At 38.7% G+C, this 14,927-nt stretch overlaps 1 protein-coding gene across 1 annotated transcript; it reads left to right on the top strand.

The window, feature by feature from the left end:
- The first annotated feature begins 10,558 nt into the window (after window positions 1-10,558).
- LOC138105665 (sclerostin domain-containing protein 1) lies at window positions 10,559-14,318 on the top strand. The gene is made up of 2 exons (XM_069005779.1): window positions 10,559-10,877; window positions 13,112-14,318. The coding sequence occupies exons 1-2, from the start codon at window positions 10,559-10,561 to the stop codon at window positions 13,525-13,527; spliced, it is 735 nt and encodes a 244-aa protein (XP_068861880.1). The 3' UTR covers window positions 13,528-14,318.
- Window positions 14,319-14,927: the final 609 nt, after the last annotated feature.

Below are 14,927 nucleotides of genomic sequence, written 5' to 3'. Positions count from 1 at the left end.
TTACACTGTTACAAAGAAAACCAACCTCCCCAGTACTAGCTGATGAACCATTACTATGATTGATTTTGCCTGGGCGCAGGCCAGGCAGGCTGCCTGAACAAAAGCCTGGCCCACACAAAGCCACTGAGTATAATCAGTGCTTCTGAGTGTAGTGAGAGTTTTTCCACCTCCTGGCACTCGTCTAAATAACGCCTTGGTATTAGTTTAAGGGTCTGTGGTGTGAATTATGGGAGAGTTAGGTCTTGAGAATATTTCTCAAGATCCACACATGCCTGACAGTAGAGATGCAAATCCTAGACATAAAAAGCATTGTAATGGTCCCAAAATAATGTGATTAGATTAATGAGATATTTTCAAGTACGCCGCCATCTTTTGATGCTGGAGCCCAAACCAATTAAGGTTCAAGATACAGTCTGAACTTTTACCATGCAAAGATTATGTGTGCCACAAAGCTGAAGGTTAGATTTGGAGAGCAAACTCAGTGTTCCTGCTCCTCAGATGTTTTGCTGAAGGTAATAAGGCAAACAATCAGTGACTTCAATCCTCTGCAACACCCCTAGCCAAAAAGGACCTTAATAACAAAGAATAATCCTGAAGTATGATTATATTAAGCACCCTCTGTATTCCTGGGCCTGTCTTCCTTCCTTTAATCTTTCTGTGTGGGATAATTAAGATATTTTCAAGTTCTTTCAGGTATTGTAGTCTCACAAAGTGTGATAAGTCTTAAGTGGTGACGTGGTATTAAGTCACTGCTACATTACCTACTGTATCAAAATAAAGAACAGTTAGTAATACAAAAAGGACCCAAATGGGAATGGGAGGATTCCCAAACCTCTCTTTCAAGGACAGTCCCAGATTTTTTATAGTGGCATTACTGCCTGTGGCATGAGGTTCAAATTGGAGCCTCAGTGTTGAATGTCCATAGGAAGCAATGCATATTGGGGGGAAGGATATGATACATTCACTAATGACCTCAAAGCAGACTACACTTCTACCAGGAAGAATGAAAAAAATCCTCCCTCAGATGTTTGGAATGAGTACTTGGGAAGGGCTGCCATCACGTAATTAGCACAAGTGTGCTGACACTAGTAATAAACATTAAGTAATGGAAACACTGAAAAGATGTAAACTATTTTAACAAGCTGGATAAATCAAAACTTTTATAACCATGCCATTCATAAATATGATGTTTCTTTTTAACATGGAAATGTGAATCTAATGCTAATTAAGCAAAAGCCAGTAAAAAGACCATACTGATTGCTGCCTATAGACAGTTAAAATTCATATTGGCCTTTAAGTCCAAACTGGTTACGTAAGAGCTTTGTGGGCTGGTGGTGACATGCCATTGCTGTATTTACGTTGTAGACTCTGAAATCTCATGTGCCACCTACTGGAAAGATGTTTTGGGTTATTTTAAAGTGCATGCTCAGAACACAGATTATCAGAACTTGGCCAGCTACTCTCTTGATGAGTGTTTTACTGCATGGAGGCTCTAAACACAACTCCCTGTGAGATGATTGAAGGATTTCCATTGACTTCAGCAAGGTTCAGATTGGACCCCTAATGCTGAAGCAAAAAGCATGCGTGGCTCTTCCTTGTGACAGTTTAGAAAACAAATTATCTAACTTAAACAGTTTATTTCTGAAGGTGTTTTCTAGAATGTACAATAAAATTCATTGCCATACACTCCTCTGTCCTAAGTAACCATCATATCCTTTCATTTTTGTTTATACTTGTTGACTGAATTAATAGTAATAGAATATCAACTTTCCTCACTTTAAAACAGAGAAAGTCATTAATGAATAAATTGGCTCCAGCACTTCAGTTTTAGGGTTTTTTTTTTTAATAGACCTTATACTGATACTATGTTGACAAGAATTATGGATTGGGTTGACCAAAATAAAACACTTTATTCTGCGTAAGAGATTCTCTTTTCTGTTCTTTATATTGTTTGTTAGAAGGAGCAAAAGAGATCTATTCTATGCACAATTTATAGGAGGCTACATTTGTAAATGTGGAACAGTTCAAGTAAGAAGCAGTTGGGAAACTTTACATCAGCTAGAGCAGGCAAAACTTCACAGTTCAGGTAGGCATTTGAGCTATAACATTTACTGACATCCTCTACACCTATAAAATACAAAAATTATGCTATAACTTCTTAAACATATAGAAGCAAATTTTAACTAGTTTTCCTTTATATGATTTGCGTAAAGTAAGAAAGCTATCATAGATATGCTGCTTCACTGTTGTGAGGAGCTCTACAGCAACAGGTACTTTCATGAATCCTATAAATTTGTAAAATCCTTTTTTCACAAATTATTTTATATAAATGGGTGCAAAATGCATTGCCACCTACTAGTTATGAGAATCTCCTCAGAATTCTGAATTTATAACATTTGTCCCCAGATTGCCTCCTGGACCTGCCTGATCTACTGGCTGTTTCTGACATTGTGCAAGTATGTAGCTTTTATAGGTACTTCAAATGCTTTTCCTTCCTTGAAAATTCAATAGTGCAAAAAAATCTCTGGAGAGATGCGCTCCAGTCCTCTGTCTCCTCTCTTGGTTGCTAAACGTGCTTCCCGCACAGAGCAGCCAGGGGGCCAGACACGGGAATGCCAGGCAGTTGTTATCACACCTCTCATGATCCAACAGCTTGCCAGAGTTTGCAATAGAAGAAGAAAAGGAGGGAGTCGGCACGGGGCGCTAATTCCATTCAGCTGTGCAAGAGGTGGATGGAAATGAGCATCTGTGATACAAAACTCTGAAGGGAGGCTGGAAGACAAGATTTCATGATCTTACCCTCCTAAGAGGTAGCAAAGGTAGCACGTAATGAGAAAAACAAAAATTAAACAAAATACCGTCTCTTGCTGGCTGTTTATACCGAGGTGGCTTGATACATCCAGCTATACAAAGGAAATAGACATCTCCAAAACTTTCAGGAGGCCAGTCTGGTTACCATCACGGAAGAATCAGGCCAGGGATTTTCACCTGCAGGATTTTCCATTTACAGTAAAAATTGTTTTGTTGTTCTAATCAGGCAGGCATGAATATGTGAGATGAGAGCTACATTTTAGATGAAAACTCCAAGAAGGAAGGACACTACTCTGGTTTTCTTCAGAGTGAAAATTTATTGGAAATATTCCTCCTGAAAAACAAACTCAGATGGTGACAGTTATGAAAGCTTTATTTGTCTAACGTTTCCATGCTAGGATACATTTTAGAAAAGCAACTCTTTGAAAAGCTTTGAAGAATTGCAGAAAGGCCAAGTGAACAAACAGAATGTTCTTACATTTCCTCTCTTGAATACTGTTTATAAGTCATCTAAACCAGTTTGTCATTCCAAAGACTAAAGACTGAAGTCCCAAAATAAATGTCGCTCACAACAACCATGCTTTGCATTGGAAAAAGAATGTCTTCATTGCCTGAAGGTTACAGGCATAAATAGTGGCAAGGTTTTGAATATTGGGTAACATGCATTTGTTGCTGAGCCTATTTAGTTCCTGGACAGTGATGTGAGGTGCAACAGTGACAAGAGGTACTGTTATGGCCAGTTTTGAGCAGTATGGACAAAGTTTAGTCTTCAGAGAAGTAGCAATTTTAAAATAATCATTGCTGATTATCTCTGCTGACAGCAGCCTCATTGTTGTTTTGTAACCATATAACTTTAACTACATTTTAATTCAAAGTGCTAATCTGTTGTGATCATATAGATATATAGAGCATTAGATGAAAACTGAAATCCCACTGCACTTCAGGCTAGAAGATTGTTTTGCTTAAAATTCTGTGATTAAGCAAGTACAGCTAATAATTACTTATTACCATGAAGGCATACTAAGTAACTTTTAAGCTTAGATAAGATGAGAGAAATAATCCTTTAAAACCTAAGGCAGGGATTATCCTACTGCTGTTGAACTGCCACTATTAAAATTCAAGATTAATCAAAGAAAAAATAAAAATAGTAACATCTGGTTAGATTTTTTTCTTTCTCTGAAGTTTCTTCTGTAAGGAGTTTCAGAATGTGAAGATTTTTTTCTGACTTGGATTGAAGAAAAGATTTTGAAATCTTGACATTTATGGCTGCAAAGAATTGCTGTTCTTGTTCTTCCCTGAAGTGTTTTGATATTAAATTTTACATAGAACCTGGAGAATGGGTGGAATGTACTGAATATTCATTCCCACCTCTCAACTTCATGTCAATAACATTTTTCACACTCCTCACCAAACAGACTGCGCATGTGTTTCTCTGTATTATATTTGTGAGTGACATGACTCAACTGCAACAACAAAATGTTCTCACTGTAAAAATGCCTAAAAACTATTAGGCACTTAGCCTTAGAATTTTGGAAACTTGACTCTCTGTGGATTTTGCCACCCTATTAGTTAAGGTTGTATTGTAGTCAGAGTAAGTTTTACTAAGCTTTAGTTCAGTAAAAATGTAATTCTAAAAGAGATTCTAGAGCATTCCCCTGAGATCACAATCAGCTCTTCCTGTTATGTTTTCTTTTCACATGTGAATTCAAGGTAATTAAAATTGCTGGAAAGGAAGTCTGGAATGGGCTGTAGTATCTGTGTAGTCAGATGATACTTGGTTCTGTGTCTTAATTTCATTTAGACTGATTCATTCCTTTATTGCATGAAACAGTTTGGGACTTAAAAGAGAATTAGGTGACTGAAACTAACTTCTGGTACTCTCCATAGCCGAGAGTAAAAACGAACACATCAAGATAGATCCTTCGAGACAGAGGCAGATTTGTTTAAAACTGTGTCTGGGATGATAATGTGAAAACATTTGCTGGATTATAGGAGATCCCACATGTGCAAGTAAGAACTTCTCAGAACTGAACACATGCACCATCATATTGGACGGATTAATTTTAACAAAATAAGCTCTATACACTTTGATCAATTACACTGTGGTTCATGGGTTAAAAGTGAAGCCCTGATACTGAGTGTGCAGTAAATCTGTGAATTTGTTGTGCAGGATGGGCCATTTCTGTCTCTTGGCAGGGAAAGGATTACACAGTATTACAGTTATTAAAATTCTAATTTGGGGCCAGGTTTTGCCCTCAGGAACTTCCTTAATTTCAGCAGGGAGCTGTGCATGTTTATCTGATTGAAGAATTTGGACACTATCATTCTTGGTGAAGGCAACTTTTTTCTTTAACAAGAATGTGCACTAGTCAAATCTAAAATCTGAACTAGCAGGGATAAGTTTCCTACCAGGAGACAAATGTCAGTAACTGTTCTGTTTTGATAACGTAAAGTGATTTCCTTGTAAAGGGAGTGGGAGATGGAGCAGAAGGAAGGAAAGAGGGATCTTCTTCCAGATACCTTGTAGGCTTGTTTTTAAATTATGACTTTGGATCTAACAACAGGTTTGGCAAGTGTTTGCCTAGGAAATCCTGACACGGTGCCAGATTTTCTTAGCTGGTTTGTAGTAGTGTGCATTTTTTAAATACACTGTAATCAGTTCAGACCACATAATTAGAAACACAAAGCAGTTTACTGAAACATAGTGATATATTAAGAGTTCAGTTAATTACACATAAAGAAACAAGTCAGACTTCAAAACCTTTACTCAGTTTCTGTTTTATTTGCAACTGGGGCATGCTGATGGGACTTTGCCTATTTAACACTGAGTAGGAGTTTCAGAATTTTAACCTGAGGGTAAAATTTTCAAAAGCATTTAAGTGACTTGCTCACTGAAAATCAATAGGACTTTCACTCCTTAGGGCAACACTTTACAAAGTATGTAGATACCAAAGTCCAGTTGACTTCAGTGTCTATGTGTAGTAAAAAAAAAAAAAAAATCCATCTTTCCTGCCCGAAATTTCCTTAAAATAGAAGTGCAACATTTCAGTGTCATCTAAGAGTTTCTGAAAATGTTATCACAAATGGACAGGCTGTTATTCTCTATTTTTTTTTTTTTCATTTGTAAAATGTTTTGTTACTCTTTCTTCTTCAATGCATGCAGAAATCATAAAATACATTTCGGATGATAAGCCACACTGTCTTCAAACTTGTCTTAAAATCTTACTGCAAATGTTCAAGAAGAGTTCTTCACTCTTCTGTAAATTTTCCTAGAATTTAAAATTTTCCTAGAATTTAAAAAAAACAAAAAAAGGTATTTCTCCCTTTTCAGTCTATTTAATGTCTTTTTTGATAAAAGTGATAAATTACCTCCTTTGAAGCCACAGCTTGACCTAAATTATTCTGCCTGTGTTATGTATAAGAGCAAGCAGAAAAAAATAAAACTGTAATATGGCATCTATGGGAGATGAAGAAGACCGAAATCAGAACTAATTAGTCATTCTTATTAATGAGAATATATGTTATGTTTTCCATTGAGTCTCTCAAATGTAATTTGCTAAAAAATGAAAAAGTGTCAGTACATAAAAACCTCAGTATCCAAAAAATCTTTGGTTTTAGAATTTGCAGCATGGGAGGGTATCTTGGTTCTCTAACAAGTTTTCTGTATGAGCTTTAAAACTATGCTAACTTGTTGCACAACAGCTTACAAGTTCTCAACAGTTGTGTTTATTACCATTTTACCTCACTTTCAGATAAGTTCTCTTATCAAGCTCCAAATCAAGTTTTATGCACCTTTGAAGTACATTACTAATATACTTATTGCTTAACAGAAAATAGCCTGACAGTCATTTCTGTTTTAAGGTGCAAAGTAATAAATGTCAATTTATTTTTTGCAGTCATTTATCTGAGCCTGTGCTTACTCTCAAAGTATCTGGCTTTGGAACAAGATAGAAGTGCAGTGCTCTAATGGTCTTCTTCTTGGAACTAACAATAAAAATATAAACCCAAATTTTGAACCTTTCTTTCCATGATGCCTTCATTCTTAATTGGGGCCCTTTTCTGTCATTATTAAAACAGGGCAGGCCTATGTTTTATGAAAAATTGAGAATTCCTTCTTTTTTTTGTGCATGTTCCGTGATCATGTGGTTCGTAAGGCTCTCTGGAAGTCATTTGTACTTGTCACTGCATACTCTTCTATTCCCTGTGGCTGTTTTGTGCTGCTAGACAGGTGTGTGCACTCTGCACAAAACTTTGCCCTTTGGACATCATTAGAGTGTCTAAGAAACATGGAGAATGGGATCCTGACAGACTTATAAATGACCACAAAGAAGGGAATTCTCTTTTGGGATCTTTACGGAACGTGTGCCTTATATTATTCCACATCCATTGAGAGAGTGTGGTTTTTCTATCACAGAAAATGGAAAATGCAAGATTTAAGGTGCAGATACCTCTGGATACCATTCTCTCTGAAGAGTGATGGATGGCTTTACCACTGTGTTTAAGGTTCACTCAGAAGCAAGGCTGTTAAGATAGGAGGAGCAGTTAAGTTGAAAAAAGCATGCAGTTAAATGTAGCACTTTATTCCTGGGTACATGTACAAACATTTAAATTAATCTAGCTAATGGGTTTCTGCCCTGTGCCTTCTCCACAGTCACTCTTCAAGCATCTGACTAAACAAGGGCCTTTACACCATGCCAAGAAGCAAAACAAAGCTCTCTTGTATCCTTGGGAGCAGTGAAATCCAGACTCCTGGACCCTTCATACTGAGCATTCAACCTCTCCAGACACTCAGGTATAGTCAGTATGCCCTGGCTGATCTTAAGCATCATAATGGAAGATAAAGGAGAGAGAATTTATTGCCTAGGACTCAAAGCACATAGAGTTTTATAGATCAATAAGAACATCCTGAGTTATGCCCGGGGGCAAAAAGGAAGCCAGTACAGACTTCAAAGACCTTGTGTAATGTATTCCTTATGGCCAGTATTACAGATTAAGCAGAGCAATGTTCTACACAAGACATCGAATTTGACTAGAATGAGAACAGACTATACATTGTAAAAGTCTATTTTGGAGGCTACAAGGATTAGAGCCTTCACCTTTGAGAACTTATCACAACATCTAACTAATGATAGTAAATTTATTTTAAGTCTGGGAACTCATTCTGAGCTAAGCAAGAACACCTTTTGATTCTGAAGTTCACTGAGAAAGAATAACCAAATTTGTCTGATCAGAATTCCTTCAAGCAACTTCCAATCTCTCTCAGGGAGACTCAGAAAAAGTGAAAGACTGCAATCTCTAGGTTTGATAAAGAATGTATAAATCAAATTAACTGACAAACTCCTCAGAAGCCTGCTTACCTGTCAAAGCAGGGAGGCTGACAGTACTGGACAAGAAACTGAAATCACAATATTTTCATATAATATTTGTAACAAGTGGAAAATAAAAGTAAAAATAAAATAATGTCTACTCTGTGTCTAGTGCTCAGAAAAAAACGAATGAGGTAATCTGTATTATCTTTCCTGTGGCAAATTCAGGGCCAACCTTTTCCTTTTCAAAGGCTGTAAGAAGCTTTTCTTGAGGTCTTCCTTGTCCAAGTGACAAGACCAAGAGATGTACGTGACAAACTTAATGGTTTCATATAGACTAAATTTGAAAGGATGATCATTAACTTTCATTGAAACCTGAAAAGGTTGAGGCCTAGCAAGCTCCTTGTAGACCCTATAACGACTCCAAAGTCCCATTCATTTTCCCTGTGAGAAGATTATATGCCTTATTTCAAAGAAAACAGCCCTCAAGGAAACTTCTGACTTTCTTAAGTCTTGTCTAATGTGAGGAAATCTCTCTACTAGGAAGAATTCTCCTGACTGGTATACACAGGTACTGTGGATAACTGAAAAATTGGTTCCATGCTTTTCATTACAGTGGCTCAGTTCAGCACAGAGACTATCCTGCAGGGAAGGTGAGATGTGTAAAGATCTGTATGATCTGTGAATATGAGAAAAAATGAAGTAGGACTTGAACATCAACAAGGTTCACTGCTGTTAAAAAAAAAAATAATGCTCAAATATTAATGACCTGTAATGTACATATCTTTTTTGGTAATTTGCTTAAGATTTTTTATTTTTTTTAATGGGAAGGTAAAATGCCTATCTTTGCTTCTGTGGTTAGATAAGATGTTTCATGAGAGTGGAACCTGGAGCTTTGTAAGGGGTTAGCAGTGATCCCACTCCTCCATACATTACTCCTCTGAAAGATCTCACTCTGCCTTGCAACATTCTTGTTATTCCAGAACTGGGTTGGGCTAGTCATAATAGATGCAGGCAATCAACTCAACTTCCCCACACACAGCTCTGCCAGTAAAACTCACTTCACCTTGCAACACTCCTGTTTTTTCTGCGTCTTTTAAGCAAAAGCTATCAGTTTGGCACTCACTGTGGATCTGTCCTTACTCCTGAAATCCAGGATAACTTTCTTAATGATCCAAGAGGAAAGTGTTGCTGATATAGACAAATGTCTGCTTGTGACTAGGGTGAAACAAAGTTGTCTTCTCTGAATGAATGAGATTTTGATCCTGGCAGTAGATGTAACTAACCTGTGTTCCACTTCTGATTTTATTACAGCAATAAAATCCAGTGTGACTTTAGATATCAACTCAGTTACAGAGAATGTAAGTGAGATTAGAGTCTAACCTTTACATAGTATGGCCTTCTGCAAGGCTGTACTTTTTCTCAGGAAAAAGGTTAGTTTCTAGTTAGAACACTAGAGTCTTCAGTGTTGATCACTGTTTTATTTATATTGAAAATCTATAGAGCATTCACCATGATGCAGACAAGCATTGGCCTAGTGGTAAATCCCAGTTTACACTGGTGTGTGTATCTGGGCCATGTAATTTTATGTAAAATCAAGTAAGTGTGTGACACAATAAAATAGTATGTCAAAGTAAGGATTATTTTCCTGAAATTTTGAAAAAAGATTTGCACATGTTCTCTTTGTTTCTTTTATCACATGAAATAATACATTAAAATATAAGAATGCTCTAGGCAATGTACAAAACTAAAAAAGACTACTTTGGTGAATGAGCATGGTGAGAGGCTATGAATATGGATATGTTTGTACTAAGGAGCCTAGAGGAGATACTTTTTATGTGTGGTGATACAGAAATACATACTTATAACTCTGCACACCAGGGAGAGAATATTCCCCTAAACCAAGTACTTTCTCTTGCAGTACTCCCTGTTGATCAAAGCTGCATAATTTAAAGCATCTAGAGGCAGATTTAAATTATTCACAATATTTTTTTAAATGATCTTGGCATATTGCAGACAGTATTTGTGTAACTAGCAGTCTTCTGTAAGTTCTATAAATTTTTGCATCCTTATAGATGCATCCTATCAGCTCAGTTTGAGAAGAGGGTACATAACTTTGCATAGAAGGGGCAGGAGAGACTCATTCTGACGCCGTGTTAGTCACATCACGCGAAAGTGCCAGGCACGCAGGACCATAGGGAATGGCAGGGTAGAGCCAGCAGTCTCTAGGTCTCAGCCCGAATGCTGCTGTGTGCTGGTGCCTAAGAGTTTTCTGATACTCTCTAAATCCCCAAATAGGAATCCTGCAATTAGTGCATCTAACTCCTCCTTTACTGCAGGCTTCTCTCCTATTGGTGAAAGGTCTTCGCAGCTCATGTAGGGACCCCACCCCTTTTGTGGGTTTTCATTCTGAAGCTATCCACAACTTTACACCTGAATGAATGCCAAACCTCTCTGAATATATAAAGGAAACCTTCAAGAGCAATTTCAGTTACACAGAAGAAGCAGAAGGAAAAGATTTCATCCAGCTCTGTCAGACAGAGACTGAGCCAGCCATGCTTCTCCCTGCCATTCACTTCTACGGCTTTCTCCTGGCTTGCATCTTCACGAGAAGCTCCTTGGCGTTCAAGAACGATGCCACAGAGATACTTTATTCCCACGTTGTTAAACCCGCTGCGGCGAGCCCAAGCAGCAACAGTACATTGAATCAAGCTAGGAACGGAGGCAGGCACTACACCAGCACTGGATCCGACCGTAACAGTGAGTATCCCATCGGCGGCACTTCCACCGCAGCCCTGGGCGGCAGCCCCGCCTGGCCCGGCCCCGGGAGCGGGAGCGGAGCCCCTCGGAGCTGCGCATCCCGTGGCAGCGCCCCGGCCCCCCCACCCCCCTGCCCGAGCGCGGCGCTCCAGGGAACCGGCGCCTGCGGGAAGCCGGACCACGGGGAGATGCTGCTGGTTCCCGGCCGGGATCTGCCTCGCCGGGCGGCCCCCGAGCCAGCCGCCCTCCCACCCCCGTGCTGGGAAGTCCTGTAGGACCGGCTCTCTCGGGCAGGTTACTTCCTGAGGGAGGTTCATCCAGGAATGCAGGGTTTATGGGTTATCCGGCAGGGAAGCGAGATAAAGGAAAAGGAGAGAGAGGCATTTCCAGAGCGCTCTCTTTTTTAACTCACCTCCCACTGCGGGCAGGGGAGGTGTCTGGGCTACTTTTCAAGTGCAATAAAAAACTCTGAATTTTGTTCCCGCTGTTTAGTTTTACTTCCTGCTTTAGCACTTACCCGCTTAACACCTCCAGCAAAAGTAAACAAATCAGCTCGTAATTTACCTATGATCTCTGCTCTAACTTGCCTTTTTTATATGCCGTCTTTCCCTTCTGAGTTTTATGTATATATGTCAGATACGTGCAGATCTGGAAACCTGCTGACTTTATCTGTTCCCTCCCTGCCCACCTTCTTAAAATGAAAGAAATCCAAATAGAGAAACACACGCACACCGACCCACAGCAACTTGATAAAAATAGTCATCCCTAGAAAGTGAAGGCAACAAGTGACACCGGTACCTTTCAGCTAAGCCAGGTGTGTCAGCTTCTATGAATGCTAAGGGTTTAAATGCACAGGAAACATCTCATCATTATGAGATTACTGGAACAGCCCAGTAGGTATTCATTGTCACTGAGCTGTCACTGGTGAAAAGCTGAGACAGGGAAGACAGAAAAACAGAAGGAAAGACAAACTCAGAGCTGTGACCAGCTGCTTCCAGGTACATTCCTGAGTGCAGCTGCCGGAAGGCAGGTTTGAATCTTTTCTGCAAAGCAGGCAGTAGAGCAGCCCTGTCAATAGTCCCTAGGATCAGCCTGCAGATTTACAGTCTCTCTGCCTGCCCACCCTGAGACACAGAGGACAGGGTGAAGCAATCTTAATGCAGTGCCTCAGTTCAGAACTTGCTTCCAAAAATCCAAGTAGAAACAGAAGCAGCCTGTAGCTGTGATATGTAGATGTACCTTCAAAGCCTTTTATGATTCACTCTGAAATGTTTCTAGTAATTACTTCTATTTTAAAAGCGTTAGTTAATTGCATTGTGTGTAGAATCTGTGCCGTAATTGTCCTTCGGAAAGAGGGAGAGCACAGCCAGTAAAGATTGCTTATTAAAATTAAGCACACTGTGGGCGTTTATTTCAAAGTGTAATTACTGAAATAAACAGTTGTGTTTATTGCAGGGTGCAGAGCCGCACATATAGACGGGTACAAACATGCCTGTATGAGAAGCTCTGCATGTTGAGTTTGTCAGCTGCCTGAGAGAATTTGCAGGATCCTCTATGTTACATATAATATACACACTACTACGGTTACAAAGATGGTGTTCTCTTGAGGGCAAAACGACCCCTCTGAAATTGTTACTGCTAATCATTCATAGACAGAACCCCATTCTGTGGTAACTTCAGCAATTACTACTTCTGCAGTGTGTGCTTGGAGCTGCAGAGTTCATGGGAGACTCAGTCCACTGTAACCATGGAATGAGAAGAAACACACTATTTGAAATTCATTTAAAAGCACTTCAACTGTTTCCAAAGCACTGTCTTCCCCCTTGCTACTGATCCAACATAATTGTTATAAATGGTATCATTTATAAGTGGTATAATATCACAGAGCAGATTCCCTAGACTGAGAACAAGCAGGAAACATTTCTTCCCTTGGGGCATTTTTTCCTCTTCTAAAAGGTATGTCCCTGAGAAGAAGGATAGAGAATAAAATTGCCTCTTCTACCACAACTGCTGAAGTGCATGTCATTAGGATTTCTTTATGCTGTGGTATTATCCAGAGATACCATCAGCACTTGAGGCCCTTGTGATGGGGGACACAACAGTAAAGAGATGCCCTGTAAAGATTACAGCCTACTTTAACTTCTGCAAAACATACCTGATTAATGTGAAAATGACTGGTTAAGGACATCACTCCATTCTGAATATCAATGTTTCTTGTTCTGTGCATTCTGCAGATCGCGTTCAAGTTGGTTGTCGAGAACTGAGATCTACCAAGTACATCTCAGATGGCCAGTGCACCAGCATTAATCCCCTGAAGGAACTGGTGTGTGCTGGTGAATGCCTCCCTTTGCCACTGCTCCCCAACTGGATTGGAGGAGGTTACGGAACCAAGTACTGGAGCAGGCGGAGCTCGCAAGAGTGGAGGTGTGTCAATGACAAAACTCGCACTCAGAGGATCCAGCTTCAGTGCCAGGATGGAAGTATAAGAACCTACAAAATAACTGTGGTCACGGCCTGCAAGTGCAAGCGATACACCAGGCAGCACAATGAGTCCAGCCACAACTTCGAGGGAACCTCTCAAGCAAAACCCATCCAGCACCACAAAGAAAGGAAAAGAGCCAGTAAATCCAGCAAGCATAGTACAAGTTAGAAGTCAGACATTCTCTGCTCTCTCATCTCTCTCTCCTTGTGCCAAAATTGAACTCACCTGTAACCATTTGCTTTACCATTCTGACTGCTTAAAGACAAGTCTGCCATTGCTGTGTTCTCAGTTGACACTACATGCTTACTGCTTTGACCAAAATCAAAAGGGGCATTCTCAGCATATGGACCTTTTGGGTGATTTTCCAAATGCTCAAGATGGGGAATAATACAAGCCTTCCAAAACCACACTATAAACTTTTACATTTTCTCCAGCCATGGAAGAAAAGAAAATTTGCCAAGAGTATTCACTGAAGTCAATTTTGTAAAATGATGCTTTGTTGTGTGTTTTCCTGAGAACAGTTATCACATCTATTGCCTTTTATATCATGTTTTATGATCTTCTGACAACAGCTTAAAAATACACCACCTTGTATCTGCTTTCAAATTAATTCTAAAAAAAAGTGCTTTGCATGCTCACCTTTCCCTTATCTCAGTATACCAAAAATTAAAATATGCATGGCAGCAATCAAAAAGTAAAGCTGAACAAACTATTTATTTGTTGTTGTAATTATTTAATGAGCTTTTATGTGTGTTATTTCCCTTCAAAATTTCCTTATGTTTATAGCTTTTCATATGTATCAAAGTATTTTCCTATGATTTGGGGCTGGATTAGAACATACATTTTGTAGATAATGTAAAATAGACATTTTAGCATTCTTGGTATATATATTTTAATTTTGAACATTCATAGACTTAGGTGTTATTTTGACATAGCAACATAAAAACTGTATTTTTCATTCTTCACCCTGTATTATTTTTGTTTAAAAAGTGTGCAATCAAAAGACAAATATGACTTCCTTTCAAATTCATTGGTTTCTTTTTTTTTTTTTTTTTACAAAAAATAAACACTGCTAAAAAACTGTATTGTCTGGCTCTCTATGAAAATGCACACATTTTAACCAGTCACAATACCTAAAAAAAGGGAGATTATTTGGTTTTTAAAAGTCTATCCATGAAATTTAACATTGAAACAATCTTTCTGGATATAAAAATCTTATATGACCGTTTAACAGATGGTGCTTATTGGTCCAAGCCAGGTTCTTATTTAACAATTCTCAAGCTCTACATTTCAGAAGAAGTGTATGTTTGAGAAGTTTTACAAGCTAGTGAGACATCACCATTTTTTTTCTTTTCATTAGTGATGATCAAGTCAGAATAATGGTATAAATTACATATGGTTTCATTTTTTCCACAGAACAAATAGAGTCTGGCACATTTATCCAAAAATTCTTATAAAATGTATCAGAAAATTAGTAATTAATCTACCTTTCAACACACAGTGCCATGAATCACCTGTTCTTAATCCTTCAAGCTATATTTAAACACTGGGCAAGATTCCACCATGGG

This window comes from Aphelocoma coerulescens, chromosome 2, assembly GCF_041296385.1.
Source record: "Aphelocoma coerulescens isolate FSJ_1873_10779 chromosome 2, UR_Acoe_1.0, whole genome shotgun sequence".
NCBI classification, from domain to species: domain Eukaryota; kingdom Metazoa; phylum Chordata; class Aves; order Passeriformes; family Corvidae; genus Aphelocoma; species Aphelocoma coerulescens.
This window is presented reverse-complemented; position numbering and strand designations above follow the sequence as displayed.

Excerpts from the sequence above, each read along its gene's own strand:
- LOC138105665 (XM_069005779.1), top strand. The coding sequence starts at position 10,559 with ATGCCAAACCTCTCTGAATATATAAAGGAAACCTTCAAGAGCAATTTC. Across the intron at positions 10,878-13,111 it reads CACTGGATCCGACCGTAACA|ATCGCGTTCAAGTTGGTTGT; the intron begins GTGAGTATCCCA and ends TGCATTCTGCAG.